Source organism: Orycteropus afer, unplaced genomic scaffold (assembly GCF_000298275.1).
Source record: "Orycteropus afer afer isolate SDZICR_OR568_19922 unplaced genomic scaffold, OryAfe1.0 scaffold00185, whole genome shotgun sequence".
NCBI classification, from domain to species: Eukaryota; Metazoa; Chordata; class Mammalia; order Tubulidentata; family Orycteropodidae; genus Orycteropus; species Orycteropus afer.
The window spans coordinates 277339-295029 of record NW_006921772.1 but is presented as its reverse complement, the minus strand read 5'-3'; the positions used below and the strand labels follow the sequence as shown (position 1 = coordinate 295029).

General features: G+C 39.0%; 1 protein-coding gene across 1 annotated transcript in view; it reads right to left on the bottom strand.

Annotated features, from left to right (window-relative positions):
* MEGF10 (multiple EGF like domains 10) overlaps positions 1-17691 on the bottom strand; it is a 226316-nt gene that overhangs the window by 87839 nt on the left and 120786 nt on the right. Inside the window, exons 5-7 of the mRNA XM_007947463.2 lie at positions 14293-14539; positions 12468-12588; positions 5330-5466 (exon numbers count right to left, since the gene is read on the bottom strand). Coding sequence (XP_007945654.1) covers positions 5330-5466; positions 12468-12588; positions 14293-14539 — 505 coding nt within the window. The remainder of the gene's footprint in view (positions 1-5329; positions 5467-12467; positions 12589-14292; positions 14540-17691) is intronic.

Sequence of the window (17691 nt, the reverse complement as noted above, 5' to 3'; positions counted from 1 at the left end):
TTTTTTTTTTTTTTTTTCTGGTAAGGTCCTATTTGTTCCAAAAGGCAAAGTCTTCAAATTGATTCCTCAACAAACCAGAAGAAAAGTTCTGGAGTAATTGAATTAATTTTTAGCATAAAAGGAAATATGTGTTTTAAAGTGATACATACTAAAAATTCAATGCCGTCGAGTCGATCCTGACTCATAGGGATCCCTCCTTGGGTTACTGAGGCAATATCACTATGGAAGCAGATTGTTCAAGCTTCCTCCTGAGGAGTGGCTGGTGGGTTTGAACCGCCAGCCTTCTGGTTAGCAGCCAAATGCCTTAGTGACACATGCATATACTATTTCTAAAAGAGTTTTTTTTTTTTTTTTTTTTAAGGTACTCTTTATATTTAACATGTCAGGAGCTTTTATAAGCAAAGACACTTAGCTTATTCCTTAAAGATATAAACTCTCAATAGGAGAATGCTGAGGTATAGTAATTTGGCCTTATTGTGGCTTCTGCTGGAGACTGGTAAGGAAACTTTGAAACCTATCTGTTCAGATCTTCCTGCAAGTCAACACCAAAAGAGCAGACACTGGTAAAATATTACTACTTTCTCTCTCCTACCTGCATCTGAAATCAAACCCAAACTTTAAGTTCTGGACCGTGTCCATGATTTTAAGTTAGTAAAAACACAGCTCTAAAAGTGGATTTCTGTGGTACAATTGGAAGCCTGGGAAAGTGTCTGCTACCAAATTAGAGGGAACAACTAGGTATACTCTATCATACCTTGGCAGAGAGTTCCTTTCCTCTGGGAAAGAGAAAGTCCATAATAGCTGGTCCTGACCCATATTTACCTTTTTAGCCTACAATTAAACATACTGCTAATTTGTGTTATAAATGGCAAAAAGTCATCTGAATTTTACTTTCAGGGACTAAAGTAGCCGTTATATAAGCTTTAGCCATATTCCCTCTCCCTCTTTTTTTAATGTTGCATTTTTAAGAGAATCCTGCTAATGATAGTTGCATCTATTTCTATCTACCAAACAAAAATGGTGAGCTATCTTTTTGGAAGTAGACAGCTTTTGTCTTGAAAATCAACATAATCATGAAGTCGCTTTGGCCTTTCTGATTGGCTCAATTAAAATTCTTTGTCAAGCAGACTCATCTCCCTTTTTGGTCCCTTTTCATAAAAGAAGCACTACTTCCTGAAGAATTTTAGGCTTTTAATATTGCTTTTGTGTCTCAGAGTGAAACAAGAAAAGCTATCTGAGGAATCAGTGAAAGAGGAAATACATTTTCTTAGAAGGGATGGCAGAGGAGCCATAAAGACAGAGCAATAAATATTGGCCACAGTAGAATTATGGACATCTGGGTTTCCATTTTTTTGTTGTTGTTGTTTTTAGATTTCAAATAAAGCCCCAGGGTTGGAAAGAATGGCTAAGCATTAAGTAGAGATGAACTAATAAAGCAGGACTCCAATTCCCCAACCAATGAGAGTCACTGGCTTGTTTGAGCTCCATTCTGATTATTACCTAATATGTCACTGTGAACTTAAGGAAAAGGAAGTGAGTTAGCATGTGGGGGGCACAGCCCCCTCTTCCACTCTTGCACATTTAAGCATGTCTCTCTCTAGAGGGAGAGGAATGGTTGGACCAAAACATGATTTAGTGTGAAAGAATCACATTCTTCATGAAACCTGGGATCGATGGATCAGTTGCTTGCCATTCTAACATCTGGAATTGCTGCTTTTAGGGAAACACGAAAAGCACTGGGAAAGGGCCAACTTTTCCAGTTACAGATACAAGAATGAGTTCTTCCACTGAAGAACAATGCTGCATTCTTTCAATTCCTACTGATAAATTCTTACTTTATCTCTTTTCGTCCCATTTATTTTCATTTTCAGTGTAATATAGAACACAGCTCTGGTAGCATAGTGGCTAAGACACTTGCCTGCTAACCAGACGGCTGGCGGTTCAAACCCACCAGCCACTCCTTGGAAGAAAGGTTGGGCAATCCTACTTCCGTAGTGATACTGCCTCGGAAACCCAAGGAGGGGTCGCTATGAGTCGGGGCTGACTCGATGGCACATAACAACAACAACATAGAACATAGCCTTTCCAGGACTGTCCCTGCCTTCACCTTGAGAGACCATTACGAAGCCACCGTTTTCCTTCTTTCATGCTGCTAAAACTTACTGGGCACCAATTATGTGCCAGACCCATGCTAGACCATCAAATATACCCAGAGTGGTTAATTCTGTGACAACACACCACCATTAAGAACATCATTTTCTAACTCCTTCAGAAGAATTTTTTGAGGACCTGGAAACCCACATTGTTTCCACTCTTGCTTGACTGGGACACATTAAGTTCCCCATCACAATGTCCTTTCAACCTTCCCCAAAACCCCAAGGCCCTTTATTTGAGCATCTTATGAGCTGTTCTGCCTGCCTACAATGTTCCTGTTTTATTTTTCTCTTTCCCTCTGTTTGACGGAGCCATCCCTACATCCTGGTGGTGCTTTACTGGCAGCTACGTGTGGTGGTACCTGCTTTTCTGAGCAGCAGCCCTTTGGGTCAACCTCAGTGATTAAGTTACACTGACATTTCAAAACACAGGAAATGGCAAGTTAAGACCCCAGCTTCTCAAGGCCTCTTTCCCCACATCTCCTACCACAAGCCATCCACAGCCAACTAATTTTCTCCCTTTCACAGCGGCAAATGTGTTTCTTGTCATTGTTTGTGTGTGTAATTCTAGAACCCAAATGGGGATAATACAATGAAATAAAAACAGCGATCACATTATTAGTTCATCAGGAAAACAAAAGCTACAACAACAGCAAATCAAGGAGCAAGCTCCCTTTTCACTTCCTCTTTCTCTGGTTCTTTGCTTTCTTTGGCTGAACTCTAAAATTCACCTGATAATTTACTGTTTGTCTTACATGTTTGTTGTGTTTGGGCTGTCTCTAATTTGAAGCTTAAATCCCTAGAGGGGAAGAAAAGAATTATATTTAAATTTTTAGTGCCCTAAAATATTATGCAAAAATACTGCTTAGGATTCTGCTTGCACTATTTCTGACTCATTTTCTTTAATAAAATGTGAAAGCCAAAGAGATCCAGAACTCATCTAACAATCTCATCTATCTAAAACACAACCTGAAACCAGGAAGTCAGTCATAAAAACTTTCTGAGTAGCCCAATTATATATCATATAAACCATTAATAAAAGTATCTAGAATTTGCAACATGAAAAAATTGAAGGAAAAAAAATTCATATGAACAAGTAGATGCTGCTAAGAAAGCTCTTAGTAACAGAGGGATTAAAAAATCAAACTACTTATGCACAAAAACAATTAACTAAAAATCAGCAGCAAACATGATAGTACATTGAAGCCATTTCTAATAAAAGTAGGAAAAATATAGGAATTCCTATTTTTTGTCTCCATTAGTCAACACTGATGTAGAAGTTCAAATTAATGCAAGAATTCAAGAAAATTAAGTAATTATTATAAACATTGAAAAGAAGAGATTAAATTATTTTTATTTGCAAGTGATATGACTGTATACCCAAATAACTCTAGTCTTTGCAAAAATAACATTAGAATTAACTAAAAAGTTTGGTACGGTGACTAAATAAAAATATATTCAAAACAATTTTTTCTTTATCCAGTTAGAAAGTGAAATAAGGTATTTTTTTCAAAAATGACAAATGAATTTTAAGCATAAAGTTCAGGGAAATGGGGGAAAAAGAAAAATATAATATCTTATTAAAAGTCATAAAATTTGACTTGTTGGGGAAAAAAAATGAAAATGAGGGGAAAAAGTTGAAGGAATTCTTAGCTCACTGACATCAGTCAAAAATAATTAATATCAACTATTTATATAGTTCATAGCCACTACTCAAAAATAATAATAGTTAATATTTATAAGGGAGCTCTGGTGGGGTAGTGCCTAAGGCATTTGACTGCTAACCAGAAGGCTGGAGGTTCAAAAACACCAGCCACTCCTGGGAAGGAAGACAGCACAATCTATTTCCATAGAGAAACTGCTTTGAAAACCTAAGGAGGGGTCGCTATGAGGCGAGATTGACTCAACGGCAGTGATAAGCTCCAGTACTGTTCCAATTGCTTTAATATACTAACTTAAGCCTTACAAAAACCTTAGAGGAAGGTATGATTATTACTTGAATGTTACAGATAAGAATGTTTTCAAGGACATATCTGCCTAAATCCAGGAAGCCTGATTCCAGAATATTTGCCATTAACTATTATATTCTTCTAACTCTTAAGTCTCATTTCTCTAATTTTAGGCAGAGGTCCAATGAGCTTGGTTGTCCTTCCAGGATGTAATAGACTGAAAATATCAAATTAGAATAAATAGGGAAAGCAAAGCCCCTTGAGGTAACAATTCATCATTGAATACAGATAAAAAGCAGATGTAAGAATCCCATAGGCACAGTCATTTGCTCTTATTTCATGTGGGGCCAGAGAGCCCTATAAGCCTGGATGGATCATGTTGTATCACCTATCACATGATATGATGACTGACTTTCTTAACAGAATGCTGAATTCTATTAAAAGTAGTAACTATATGCCCAACATGCTTTTTATTGTGGTAAGTATATATACAATAAAACATTTGCCATTCCAGCATGCTTTCCATATATAATTCAGTGACATTAATTACATTCATCATGTTGTACAACCAACCATCATCATTACCAAAAAACCAAACTCACTGCCATCGAGTTGGATCCAACTCATAGTGACCCCTCCTTGGGTTTCTGAGGTGGTATCACGATGGAAGTAGATTGCTCAACCTTCCTTCTGAGGAGTGGCTGGTGGATTTGAACTGCTAGCCTTCTGGTTAATAGGCAAATGCCTTAGACACTATGCCACCAGAGGTCCTACCATTGCCATAAACTACTTTCAAAGGTTTCCATCAACCTTAACAGCAGCTCAAAGTTACCTAAGTACATATCATGTTTTAAAATATTTTTTTAAATCCACAATGCTTGAAATATAAAAAGTTTTGATACTTGAAATGGCTGTCCTAAGCACTCAACTATTTAGAATGACTCATTCACAATAGCTTCTGAATAGCTGATGTTTTAGAGTCTTTCTCTTTTTTTTTTGTAATGCTTTCTCTGCACCTTCAGTTCACCACTGCTGTCTACGATTCAGTTTCTGTGCACTGAGTTGGAATGGAATTGTTCAAACACACTGATACCTCATAAGTAGCACATGATTCCGGAATATTATGGAACTGTCATAGATGCGTGACGTCAGATGTGTTCCCAAGACCTATTCAGATTCCTTTCACATACTTACAAATGGTCAGAGAAATACAAGAGCATCTCTTACCGTTCCCCTGTGTATCCTGGACTGCAGTGACATTGGCCTGTGGCGGCATCACACGTCCCTCCATTATGGCACTGACATTCTTGGGAACAATTCTTTCCAAAACGACCCTCGGGGCAAGGCTGACCACACACTGTGCCCTGCATTCAAAGAGACTTGGAAAATTAGATGGGCTTCCAGCCAGGGAAGGGCTGGAGAGGGGGAAAAAAGGAAAAGAGAAAGAAAGGGAAAAAGAGGTATGGGAACGGGGCTACAAGAAAATTAGATTAAGAGGATTTTCAAACATATGAATCCTGTTTATCTAAAAAAATGTTAACAGTTTTACTTGGTAAGCCTAAATCTCAAGATACATTCAAAAAGGGCAGAATAGTAATCTTCAGAAATACTGATATTAAAACCTGAACCATAAAATAAAGTTACAACAAATTATTATGGTAATCTAAGGAATTTACAAATCCTCCTAAATGTTCTTCCTTGAGTCTTACATGCACAATAAGTCAACAATACTTATTGAGCATCCGCCCCATAAATGGCAACAGCTGGCACAAATGGAACATCCAAATGCTTTACCGTATGTTCCAGAGAAAATATACATTATCATTGGCTTTATTTCTTATAATGTAGCATAACATTAGACTGAAATTCTGTGTGCCTGAATTAACAATGACATTGCTTAAGAAATACTTCATGGAATGAACCTAGACATTTTATTTAAGAAGAAAAATGCTTTTATTTTCAGCAGGTTCAACAAACATTGCTGAGCCAAGATCAATAGGAAAGCTTATTTCCTGGGAAGAAAAATCAAGAGAGTAATTTGGACATGTTTCCTCACCCTAGAGGCTGTCCATCTTGCCAGGTACTATCACAACACTTATTCCAATTTTATGTGGAAAAGAATAAGATACTATACTACTAACTCAATAAAATACTATTTTCCACTTCACTTGGCTACATAACTTGTGTCTGCAGCTTTGGGTCTATTTATTAGGCTTATAGTCAGAGCAAATGACATAAAGCAAATTATCTCATGTTTTTTAAGTATTGGAAGCTGTTGCTTTATCCTCCTTCTCTCTAAAAAAAAATTAAAAAAAAGACAGACTGTGGGTACTCTGAAATGGGAGGCTAGTGAACACCAGATGGTTTTGTAAATGTTTATTCTGGATAGCATAAGAAAATGCATTTCTCCTAACTCCTGGCTACCCACAAAAGGCAGTTGGTGTGCTAATTAAGTCTCCTCTAGTGGTTTCTAGCTGTCTACAAATAGGGAAAGTCCTTCCACAGATTCTTGGAACTAAAAAGACCTTTCAGAGATGATTCAAATCCACACTTACTGAGAACCATCTATGTGCTAGGCATAGTGCAAAGTAACATCAAGAATCAAAGATAAAGTCACAACCTTATCTCATGATGTGGTGAGGGGCCAAATGTAAAAGAGAGCTGTAATTCTCCCAATCTAGGACAATATATCGTACTTACAGAAATGTGAAAACGCAATGGAAGGAATAATGTGCCAAGGGCAAATCTGTTGTGAGATGTGTCTAGTGAAAATTCTAACTCTCTCAGGGCCTCACTCTAACTACTCACATAGTATAGTGGCCCCACATAAGCTTCTGAGCTGCTGTAATAGGAACATTGTTTATATATTCGTGTGTGCAACCAACTTTAATTTTAAGTAGGACATTATTTCTATTAGTTTAAATACATCTGTATATGTGTATGTGTTATAGGGATATGTATAAACATACTCCAAAGATATTGCATGTTTGGTTCTAGACCACCACAATAAAGGGAATATCATAATAAAACATGTAATAAAATATTTTGGTTTCCTAGTTGCAGCATAGTAAATTACATAGTGTGGCTTTTCTAGCCATAAGTCTTTGTAAACCAGGGGTGGAATTTGCTGTGAGCAACTGAGTAGCTTCTGATTGTTAAAGTTATCCACCTGGGGTATTTCTGTTGAGAGTGGCATGAAGCAATCTTCTGGGAAGTTCTCTCTCTCTCAGGTGTATAGAATTCTGATGTTGGGATTGGTTAGTTTGGCCACTCTGCCAGGCTCAAAAGGAACCCTCTTAGAGGCAGAAGAAATCTCTCACTGCCAGTTGGGATATGTGAGAGACACGCATTGCTGAGAGAGATACCAAGAGACACGCATTGCTGAGAGAGATACCAAGAGACACGCACTGCTGGGATAGAGACTGAGAGAGACTGTCGACTGAGAGATGGCAGGCTGAGAGAGACTGAGTGTGTTCCTGAACCTGAATTGTAGCCAGTTGCTTCCCTAACAAACCCCAATAATCTGTGAGTTCTGTGTGGCCAGTGCAGCAAATTACTGAACCCAGCAGAGAGGTGGTGGATACTGTGGAAGGAATGGTTGGTGTCAGGGTTGGTGAAATGGCTGGAGGGAGGCAGCATGTCTGGCCTCGCAGGGATAGGCCTTGGGCTACTGATGGTGATTCTGTCCTCCTCTTGTGGAATTAGAGGGGGTCAAAAGATGCAGCCTTGCTCCTTTGGTATTAGTGCATATAAAAATTATGTTTACTCTATAGTGTAGTCTAGTAAGTGTGGAATAGCATTATGAAAACATTTGAAATATTGTGAGAATTACCAAAATGTGACACAAAATGAGCACATGCTATTGAAAAAATGGCACTGATAGATGTGCTTGTCCTAAACCTTCAATTTTTGAAAAATGCAATCTCTGCAAATCACAATAAAGTGAAGTGCAATTAAAAAAAAAGGCATGCCTGTATTCAACTTTGAAAATCACCTTTGAAAAGCACAAATAATAATGTTGTAAAGGAGAAGTATAAGTCGAAATTTCAGTTAGCACACAGAGAAAATATGACTTGAAGTATCTGATAAGAAACATCTGTCAAGGTAGTAGGACAAGAGCAGATGCTAGAATGCAGAAAGGAAGACTGCTCTGGGCAGACAAAGAAGTCCACTTGTCTATCTACCGGGACCATGGTCCAAGTCTATGGTTACCATTTTCCCATGTCAACTGAGAAGAGAGAAGCTTTAACCACCAGATGAGGCGGTACTACATACAATATTTACACAAAAGTCCTAGGAGTAGAATGCCTGCATTTCCTCATCCAAACAACATGGAGCTCTTGGGACAATCTGTAACTCTAGTAAACTCTTTTCCTTGCCAAGGATTAAGTAATAAACAGTACTGGCAACTACTGGAATACATGAATTGGAAAAAAAGAAGGAGTCAAAGGTATTTCAGCACTTTTACCATTAACAACTAAGAGAGTAGTGTTGGCTTTAGCTAAAATAGAAAAGGTAGAAGAAGAGTAGGCTTAAGAAAGGCCTGGGCACATAGCAAATTTCATTTTATTAAGATTGAATTTGATGGGCCTATTAGAACCAATTCATTATTCCTTCAATAGCTACCTTGCTTGCCTCATCTTCAGGCATTTAAAAGGACCCCCTCTATCTTATTCTCCAGGGATTTCTTCAGGCTCTGCTTCTAGAATAGAACCTTGTCTTGCATATTTACCTTTTCTAACCTTCACCTGGGATCTGACAGTTACCTTAGTGGTCTTGATAACTTGAACTCTCCAATACTTCCTATGACCTCCATCAAGCAATGGAATCTAATTCTCCTTTGCTCTGTGCCCACAACAAAAGGCCATCCAGACCAATTCCACTCTCATTTATAACTCCCAAGACTAGAGTTTTGGCAAAGCCCAGGAAGACAGTGGTTCCATGCCTATAGGTTTGTAGGCTGGAGTATCTAATGGAATGTGGAAATACACATGTCTGGTAGCATAATGCCTAAGGCACTTGACTGCTAACCAGAAGGCTGGCGGTTCAAACCCACAAGTCACTCCTCGGAAGGAAGATTGGGCAATCTACTTCCATAGTGATACTGCCTCGGAAACCCAAGGAGGGGTTGCTATGAGTCAGGTCCAACTCAATGGCAAATAACAACAAACAACAAGGCTCAGGAGAATAAGGTCAAGATTTGGAAAAACAGCAGGTATTATTAAAGCCATGGCCTAGATAAGATTATCCAGAGAGATCTCAAAGTGAGAAAAAAGAAGGACAAACACTGAAACTTAGAAAATACTGCTAATTAAGTGGTATATAGAAGAAAGGCGAGCAGGGGAGGAGATAAAGGAAGAGGATTGAGAGAGGGTAATTAGAGACCAGAAGAAGTAGATGGTGCCTGGCTACCACTGTCATCCATTTGGAAGGGGATCTATGTAGGAGATCCTTGATAGAGAGGGAGAACAATGTGGAACAAAACTCAAAATCTTTTGGAGAAAAAAAAAAAAAAGGTGGGGACCAGGTTTGCTGGTCTAATAGAGCCTGGTGGAATCACTGAGACTATGGCCCCTAACATGGAGCTCTTGGGACAATCTGTAACTCTAGTAAACTCTTTTCCTTGCCAAGGATTAAGTAGTAAACAGTATTGGCAACTACTGGAATATATGGAATATATGGAATTGAACCCATACTTGTGGTTTCCAGCCAAACAAAAGACAGGCGTATGAGTTGAACATTTACCTCAAGTAGATACACTCCTTGGAGAAAACAATCATGGGACAAAGAAGGGCTGCTTATGCACAGGGAGACAGCTCAGGGGGCAGGAGTGTATGGAGGGATGGACACTGGGAAGAGGTAACTGTGGGGAGGAAGTGGGAGGGGAGCTGTTGCATTGTGGTAAACTGTGGTCAATGACATGAGACAAAGTATATGTGAACTGCTGTATGGAAAGTGAATTTGCTCTGTAAATCTTCAACCAAATCACAATTAAAAAAAAAAAATGGGTAAAATAAAAAAATAAAAGAGAGGGTAATTAGAGAAGTGAAGGACAAAGATATTAAGGAAGGGAGGTGGATGATCAGTAGTGTCAAAAGCTTGCATGGAGTGAAGCATAATGAGAACAAGATAGCAGTCAAGTAAACTTGGCAATAAAGAAGTCACTTGTAGCATCTGCAAATGAGGATTCATTACAGTTGATGAGATAGAAGGTTATCATGAAGTAAAATTCTCTTTTAAGTAGTTTGTTAGTGAAGGCAAGGAGACAAGGCATACACTTCGTTATTCACTCTTCTGCCCTCTAGCAGACATAGGCTGACATCAACTGAAAAAAATAACCAATATTATTTTCTGATTCCAGAGACATTTAGTTTTAGTAAACCAACTTTGACAGCATGCATTACATGTAACTCTAGACCTGTGCATAAGTAAAATTCTGCTGAAGATAATTCAAAGACAGATGCAGAAGTATATTGACAGGGAACTGCCAGAAATTCAAATAAGATTCAGAAGAGGACGTGGAATATGGCATGTCATTGCTGACATCAGATGGATCTTACCTGAAAGCAGAATATACCAGAAAGACATTTACCTGCATATTATTGACTATGCAAAGGCATTTGACTGGATGGATCATAAGAAATTATGGATAATATTGCAAAGAATAGGAATTCCAGAAAACTTAATTGTGCTTATAAGGAACCTGTGTATCAACCAAGAGGCAGTCATTTGAACAAAACAAGAGGATAATGCATGGTTTAAAACCAGGAAACATGTGCATCAGGACTGTATCCTTTCACCACACTTATTCAAACTGTATGCTGAGCAAACAATCTGTGGAGCTGGACTATATGAAGAAGAATGCAGCATCAGAATCAGAGAAAGACTCATTAACAACCTGTGATGTGCAGATGATACAACCTTGCTTGCTGAAAGCAAAAAGGACTTGAAGTACTTACTGATGAAGCTCAAAGACTACAGCTGTCAGTATGGATTACACCTCAACATAAAGAACACAAAAATCCTCACCACTGGGCCAACAAGCAATATCATGAAAATATTGACGTTGTCAAGGATTTCATTTTACTTGGATCCGCAGTCAATGACCAAGGAAGCAGCAGTCAAGAAACTGAGTAACACACTGCATTGGGCAAATCTGCTGCAAAACACTGCTTTAAACTGTTAAAGAGCAAAAATGTCACTTTGAAGATTAAGGTGTGTCTGACCCAAGGCATGTTATTTTCAGTTACCTCATATGCATGCAAAAGCTGGACAATGAATAAGGAAGATGGAAGAAGAATTGATGAATGTGAATTAGGAAGTTGGTTTAGAACATTAAATATACTGTGGACTAAGAGTAGAACGGACAAATCTGTCTTGGAAATAAGTACAGCAAGAAAGCTCTGTAGAAGTGAGGATAGCAAGACTTTATCTCATATACTTTGGACATGTCATCAGGAGGGACTTGTTCCTGCAGAAGGACATCATACTTGGTAAAGTAGAGGGTCAGAAAAAAAAGAAGAAATCCCTCAACGAGATGGATTGACAGTGGGAAATCCCTCAACGAGATGGATTGACAGTGGCTGCAACAATGGGTTCAAACATAGCAATGATTGTGAGGATGGCACAGGACCAAGCAGTATTTCTTTCTGTTGTACACAAGGTTGCTACGAGCTAGGATTGATTTGGCAATACTTAACAACAACTAGACCTATGATATGCTACATGAAGAAAGGGTATCATGGTCAGCATTTGGGACATATGATGAGTTATAGATCCCTCTTAGTTATTACCTTAAAGGCTCTGAGAATTTCTTCAATACTTGGTAAATCTGGCTTAACCTCATTGTGACTCTGATTTATGGGGACAGATAACTTTCTTTCATGTAACACTCTGTTAAGAAATAGAAGAGTAGTAATACATGGAACACAACTATGAAAATGATTATTTAAATAATTCCAGTACCAGCATTCATATGTGAGCCTACATATTTCTCTCCTTTTTATTGTGAGGGGAAATTCAGGACAGATGACCACAATCTTTACCATGTTGTTGCTGTTGTTATGTGCCGTTGAGTTGGACCTGACTCATAGCAACCTCTCCTTGGGTTTCCAGGCAGTATCCCTACAGAAGTAGATTGCCCATCTCACTTCAAGTCCAGGATTAAATCAGCTTCTGCCTTCTCTAGACTAAGGCATTCCAGCTTTGAGATGGCCAGATACTTCCAGTTTCAAGATCTTTAACCATTAGTATAGTGTGTGTGTTAGTGTGTGTGTTAGTGTGTGTGTGTGTGTTAAAGCCCTCTGCATGCCTATTCACTTCAGTACCATAGGACAGGTGACATTGTGAGGGATGAAAAGCTTACCATCCAGCCAGAAGGGCAAGAGCATTCACCGGTGACATGATGACACACTCCTCCATTTTGGCAAGGGCATCTCTGCTCACACTGTGGACCATGCTTGCCAGGGGGACAAAGATCCTCACAGCTGCAGGATTAATGTGTGACAAAGGACATCATTATTTACTCAACTACAGGACCCTCAGGTGATAGATACATAGTTGATGAACAACGCCCAGAGCCTTGAAATAGACAAGCATTCTTTGTTCAATAATTGTTCATTTAATTAACATTAAGTTCATCCATCATATTGGCTGGAAGTGTTTTGAGGGGTCATCTAGTCCTTCCCTTTCTTTTGGAGTATTTTCTAATGAAACCGTTTCAGTTTGAGGAGACTAGGAGCACCAGGGAAGAAAAACAGCCAAACATTCCTTGGTAACAGGAATTTTCCATGTGGCTCTTATAACTCCTATGTGTTACATTTAGGTCAGCTTTTGTTTGTGTGTTTGTCTATCCTCAAAGAAGATTGAAACATTTGCTCATCACCCCTTTGTGCATACATTCCTCATAATCAATTTTCAGCATTCTCTTCTCTAGACTGTAGAGTCTCCGTTTTTAACCTGCCTGTATATTATATGAACTTTTTTCTCTAAGCTTTTGTGTTTTTTGCTCTCCTATGAAATAGCTCCAAATTTTCCACAGCCTTATTCAATTGTGGTCTTGATAAAAACTCATAAAAGCAATATTAACAATTAAACAGCTTGAGATGACCATCCATTCTCCTGAAAATCAGGACTTTCTAGGCTAATGCAATCTTTCCTTTAGTTCTATTTTATAGACTTAATGCTGTCAGCAGGAAGTATTTACCTAATCATCTGCATTTTTCCAAGTTTTAGTTCTGTGATTTACAAGTGTAATTTTCTCAGTAAGGGAATAATATTTTTCTGTCTCTTACTTTTTGGGAAAATTCTGTCGCTTTTTAGTCTGTTGCTAATACAAGCAACCAGAAGAATGGCCATTCCATAAAATAAAGTAGTGGAAGCTAACTTACAGTGCAGATAGAATTAAACTATGTATAGGCACATAACTTACACAGATGTATTACATATAATTTTACATACACAAAGCTACATATATATCCATGGGCATTAAATAATGCAATTAATCTTTTATTATGTGCTATTTCTAACATTAGAGTTGTGGGTTGGTGCAACAGTTAATGTGCTCAGTTGCTAACCCAAAAGTTGGAAATTTGAGTCCATCCAGAGGTGCCTTGGAAGAAAGTCCTGGCAATCTATTTCAGAAAAATCAGCCATTGAAAATCCTATGGAGCAGTTCTACTCTGACACACTTGGAGCTACCATAAGTAGGAACTGACTCAACAGCTACTGCTTTGGTTTGTTTCTAACATCTTCTCTTTTTTTCTCTTTTCCAAGGCACTGAACCTGCCCAACTTTACCTGGCTAGTTGACTGCCACACAGGGCAGAAAAACATGGACCTTTAACAGCCAGCAGTGTAAAAGGAATGCAATTGCAGGAGATTCAGAACAGAACCCCAGGTCTGCCCCAACCAACCCCAAATATCATCATTCAACACAATATCCTGACCCTCTCTATCTTTGCCCTGCCAAAAGGAAAGCATGGAGGCTGAAGCTAGCTCTTTGGTCCTCATTGTGCTGTGATGTTTCAAAGCAAAAGTACTAAGTGGTCATCATTGCTTATACCGAAATGTGGGCCTGGAGCCCAGCCCTGTCAATTAATAATGGAAAGAGAGGCACCAAGAAGAAAACTGTGGCAGTGGCAGCATGAATGGAGAGGGTAGGTGGGCTCTGCCCACCCATATGTCACTTACAAGGCTCCAGTGTATCCTGGTGAGCAGCGGCATTCTCCTGTAACGTGGTCACAGGTGGCTCCATTCTGGCACTGGCATCTCTGGTGGCAGTCATTACCATAGGTGCCCTGCTCACAGCGGTCCTCACAGCGCCAGCCCCGGAAGCCTGCAGCACAGTGGCAAGCCCCCGTGATAGGGTTGCACAGAGCCCTATTTTTGCATTGGCATCGGCTGCTGCAATGGGGCCCCCAGTGATCACCATCACAGGCTGAGGTTGGAGAAAGAAACAGTGGAGGGCATCAGGTAAGGATGTGGGTAATGGCTAGCCCTCAGAGTCAGCTTTCTCTCCCCTTAGAGAGAATGGCTTGGTAACACTTCATCACCGTTTCTTAGCTGGGCATCAGTGCACTGGCACTGCTTCACAACTGGTGCTCAGCCCCAACTGGCCCACTTTCTATCACCCCCATTGTATAAGTATACGCGCAATGCCCATTCCCATGCCTTTCCTCAGTCTGGTCCCTGCCCCAGAGTGCTGAGTTTGATGTGGCTTAAGTGCTGGTCTAGAAAAGTTGTGAGGAGTTGCTGGAGAGAGAGGAGCAGGCTAAGCCGATAGGAATGGTCAGCTCCTGAAGGGACTTTCATCCCGTGCTAAGGAGTTGAGATTGCATCCTGTAGACAGGGGATCGTTGTTGTTGTTGTTATGTGCCATTGAGTTGGACCCGACTCACAGCGACCCCTCCTTGGGTTTCTGAGGCAGTATCACTACAGAAGTAGGTTGCCCAACCTTCCTTCCGAGGAAGGGATCGGGTTTTTAAGCAAGGAGCAACAGTGCAGACTGGAATCCTAGGAAGGCCACAGTGTGAGAAAAGGGAGGGGCTGATAATGGGAGGTGGGGAGGCAGAGCCAGAAGAACTTCAATCGTTCAAGAGGTCAGTGAGGGGCCTGAACCAAGGTAGTGACTGTGACGGTGGAGTGGGGACCCAGAAGCCGGGCTTCTGAGGAGTGGAAGTCCCTGCCACAGTCTGAGTCAGTGTATTCTAAGAAGGAAACTACTCATGTGTCTTCAGAGATCAACCAAAATGGGTGTGACTGGGAGCTATCAAAAAGGCAAGAAAAAATTGACACAAAAGATTTCAGTAACTGACCTATTATAAAAATAAGACAAACATGAAACTGAAAATGGGCAGCAAATAAAATGATAGTAGGCACATGAAAACAGGTAAGACAGAATTAGAAATGAACATCTGAAAGATAGAGTTTAAAGTGTAGGTCCAAAGAAAAGAAGAGTGACTGCAATGAAAAATCAATGAATAGGAAGGGGGTGCTGGAAAGAAAAAAAGAAAACCTCAATCACAAACATTCTAAAAATGATAAAGGGTGATGTTAAGCAAAACCTATTATTAACATGTATTGCCTAGCCAGCAATGTATTTATTTATTAATTAGACACTGTAAAAATCACTAGGGAAGATGCACCCTACCTAGAGTTCTTAGGATAAACTTCATCTATGATAAAAGAAAAAAAAAGTTTTATTACATAGAGATTCTGTAACTTTAACAGATCTAGAAAAATCTATTATTATTCATATATATACATATATATATGTGCTCAAGATACATAAGAAACAACTTATTAAGAGCATGGGATTCATCTTCTAATATTAGAACCTACTTTGATTTCATAAAATCCAAACGTTTAAAATGAATAATTCTGTTTTAATCAGTATGGCTTTAGTCTCATTAGCACCTTAATAAACATACTTTAACACAATTAAAACCAGTGAAAGAAAATTATTGAATCTAAAGCAGATCAAGAAAGCAATTACCTAAGAACTTGCAACCTTCTTTCACAAAATAAGATTAAGTGGTAGTTTTAAGGTGGGATTTAAGCCTAAATGTTATTCATATGAGATTTTTTTTTCTTTTTTTAAACTACCTATGGATATGGCCAGCAACTCTGGTAGCGTAGTGCCTAAGGCACTTGACTGCTAACCAGAGGCTGGCAGTTCAAACCCACCAGCCACTCCTCAGAAGGAAGATGTGGCAATCTACTTTCGTAGTGATACTGCCTCAGAAACCCAAGGAGGGGTCGCTATGAATCAGGTCTGACTTGATGGCACATAACAACAACAACAACAACATGGATATGGCCAGAGAAAAATTTTTGTCAATTTTAACTCTTTTAATCTAAGGATTTATTCTAAAACAAATGCATGGTCCATTCCTGTCAGCTATACCAGGTAGAAAAGAATCTATCCTGTTTGTAAGGTCCTCCAAAATAAAGTACACAGTCCTTTGTAATTTGTTCCGTGATCTATCAATCTTTAAAGTGTAAGGGAAATCTTCGTTTCATACAAATCAAATGCGTTGCTCTGTAATTACATCCTTTTCCTCCTGTCTTCCGAACGGTGTAGGTAATCCAGTTCATCATTATTCTCTATATTATAAATGATCTTACTTCTGAAATGTAAATGCTTCATTGACCCTGTTCTTTTCTAAAGACTAAAACTCCCATGACTTTTAACTTGTTTTCAAAGAGCTTATTCAATTTTTGCCTATCTTCTCTGAATCTTCTCCAATTTTTAAACTATTCTGTAGTATCAGACGACTTTTAAACTATTCTGCAATATCATATAACTACCATCTCTCTCAACTTCTAAGAGGTTCAGATATTCAATTAAGTATCTGCCTTCTGCTTATGTATAATGGAGGACTAGTTGATTGACACAAAATGCAATTTTAGCTAATAAAATTATCTTGATAAGGACATCAAGATCAAGTCAAGAGTATTAAAACATTGTGATGGGTTAGTGAAGAGTTGGTTTTCCCCACTGTGGTAAGAGTGGGTCTGAGGACATACGTTGAACAGAATATGTTATATTACAACAGGAGAGTGGTAGGAAGAAATAATGGCACCAAGGGGATAGAACTGATCTCTCCTTCCACCCCATTCCACATCGGATTCCACAACTTCTCTCCCAGCACAGAAGCCAGAGACAGACCAGTTCTGATTTTGGGGGATTTAATAATAACAACAAAAAAGCCTTCAATGCATCTCCTCATGGTAGAAATGAGTTAATGCAGAAATTGCTAAGTATCAGCATAGGAAGGGTTTCAGGCCTTTAAAAATGTATGATTATGCTGACATGGTTAATTTTCTGGCGACATCGAAGCACTGTGGCATGCTTTGAAGTGACTGCTTCCCCTCTTTGGGCTATATTTTCCTACAAGGCCACTGATACACAGACCTCACAATGTGAACACTGTATATCAAAATGGCTATGCTGAAAATACAGACGTTCACAGACACATAGACAGAAAGTAGACAAGTAAGGCACAGAAGTCTGGGTTGAATTCAGGAATCAATGTGATGTCCTTTTCTTTCTTCATTTGTCATAATTAACTATGTCAACACTCATTT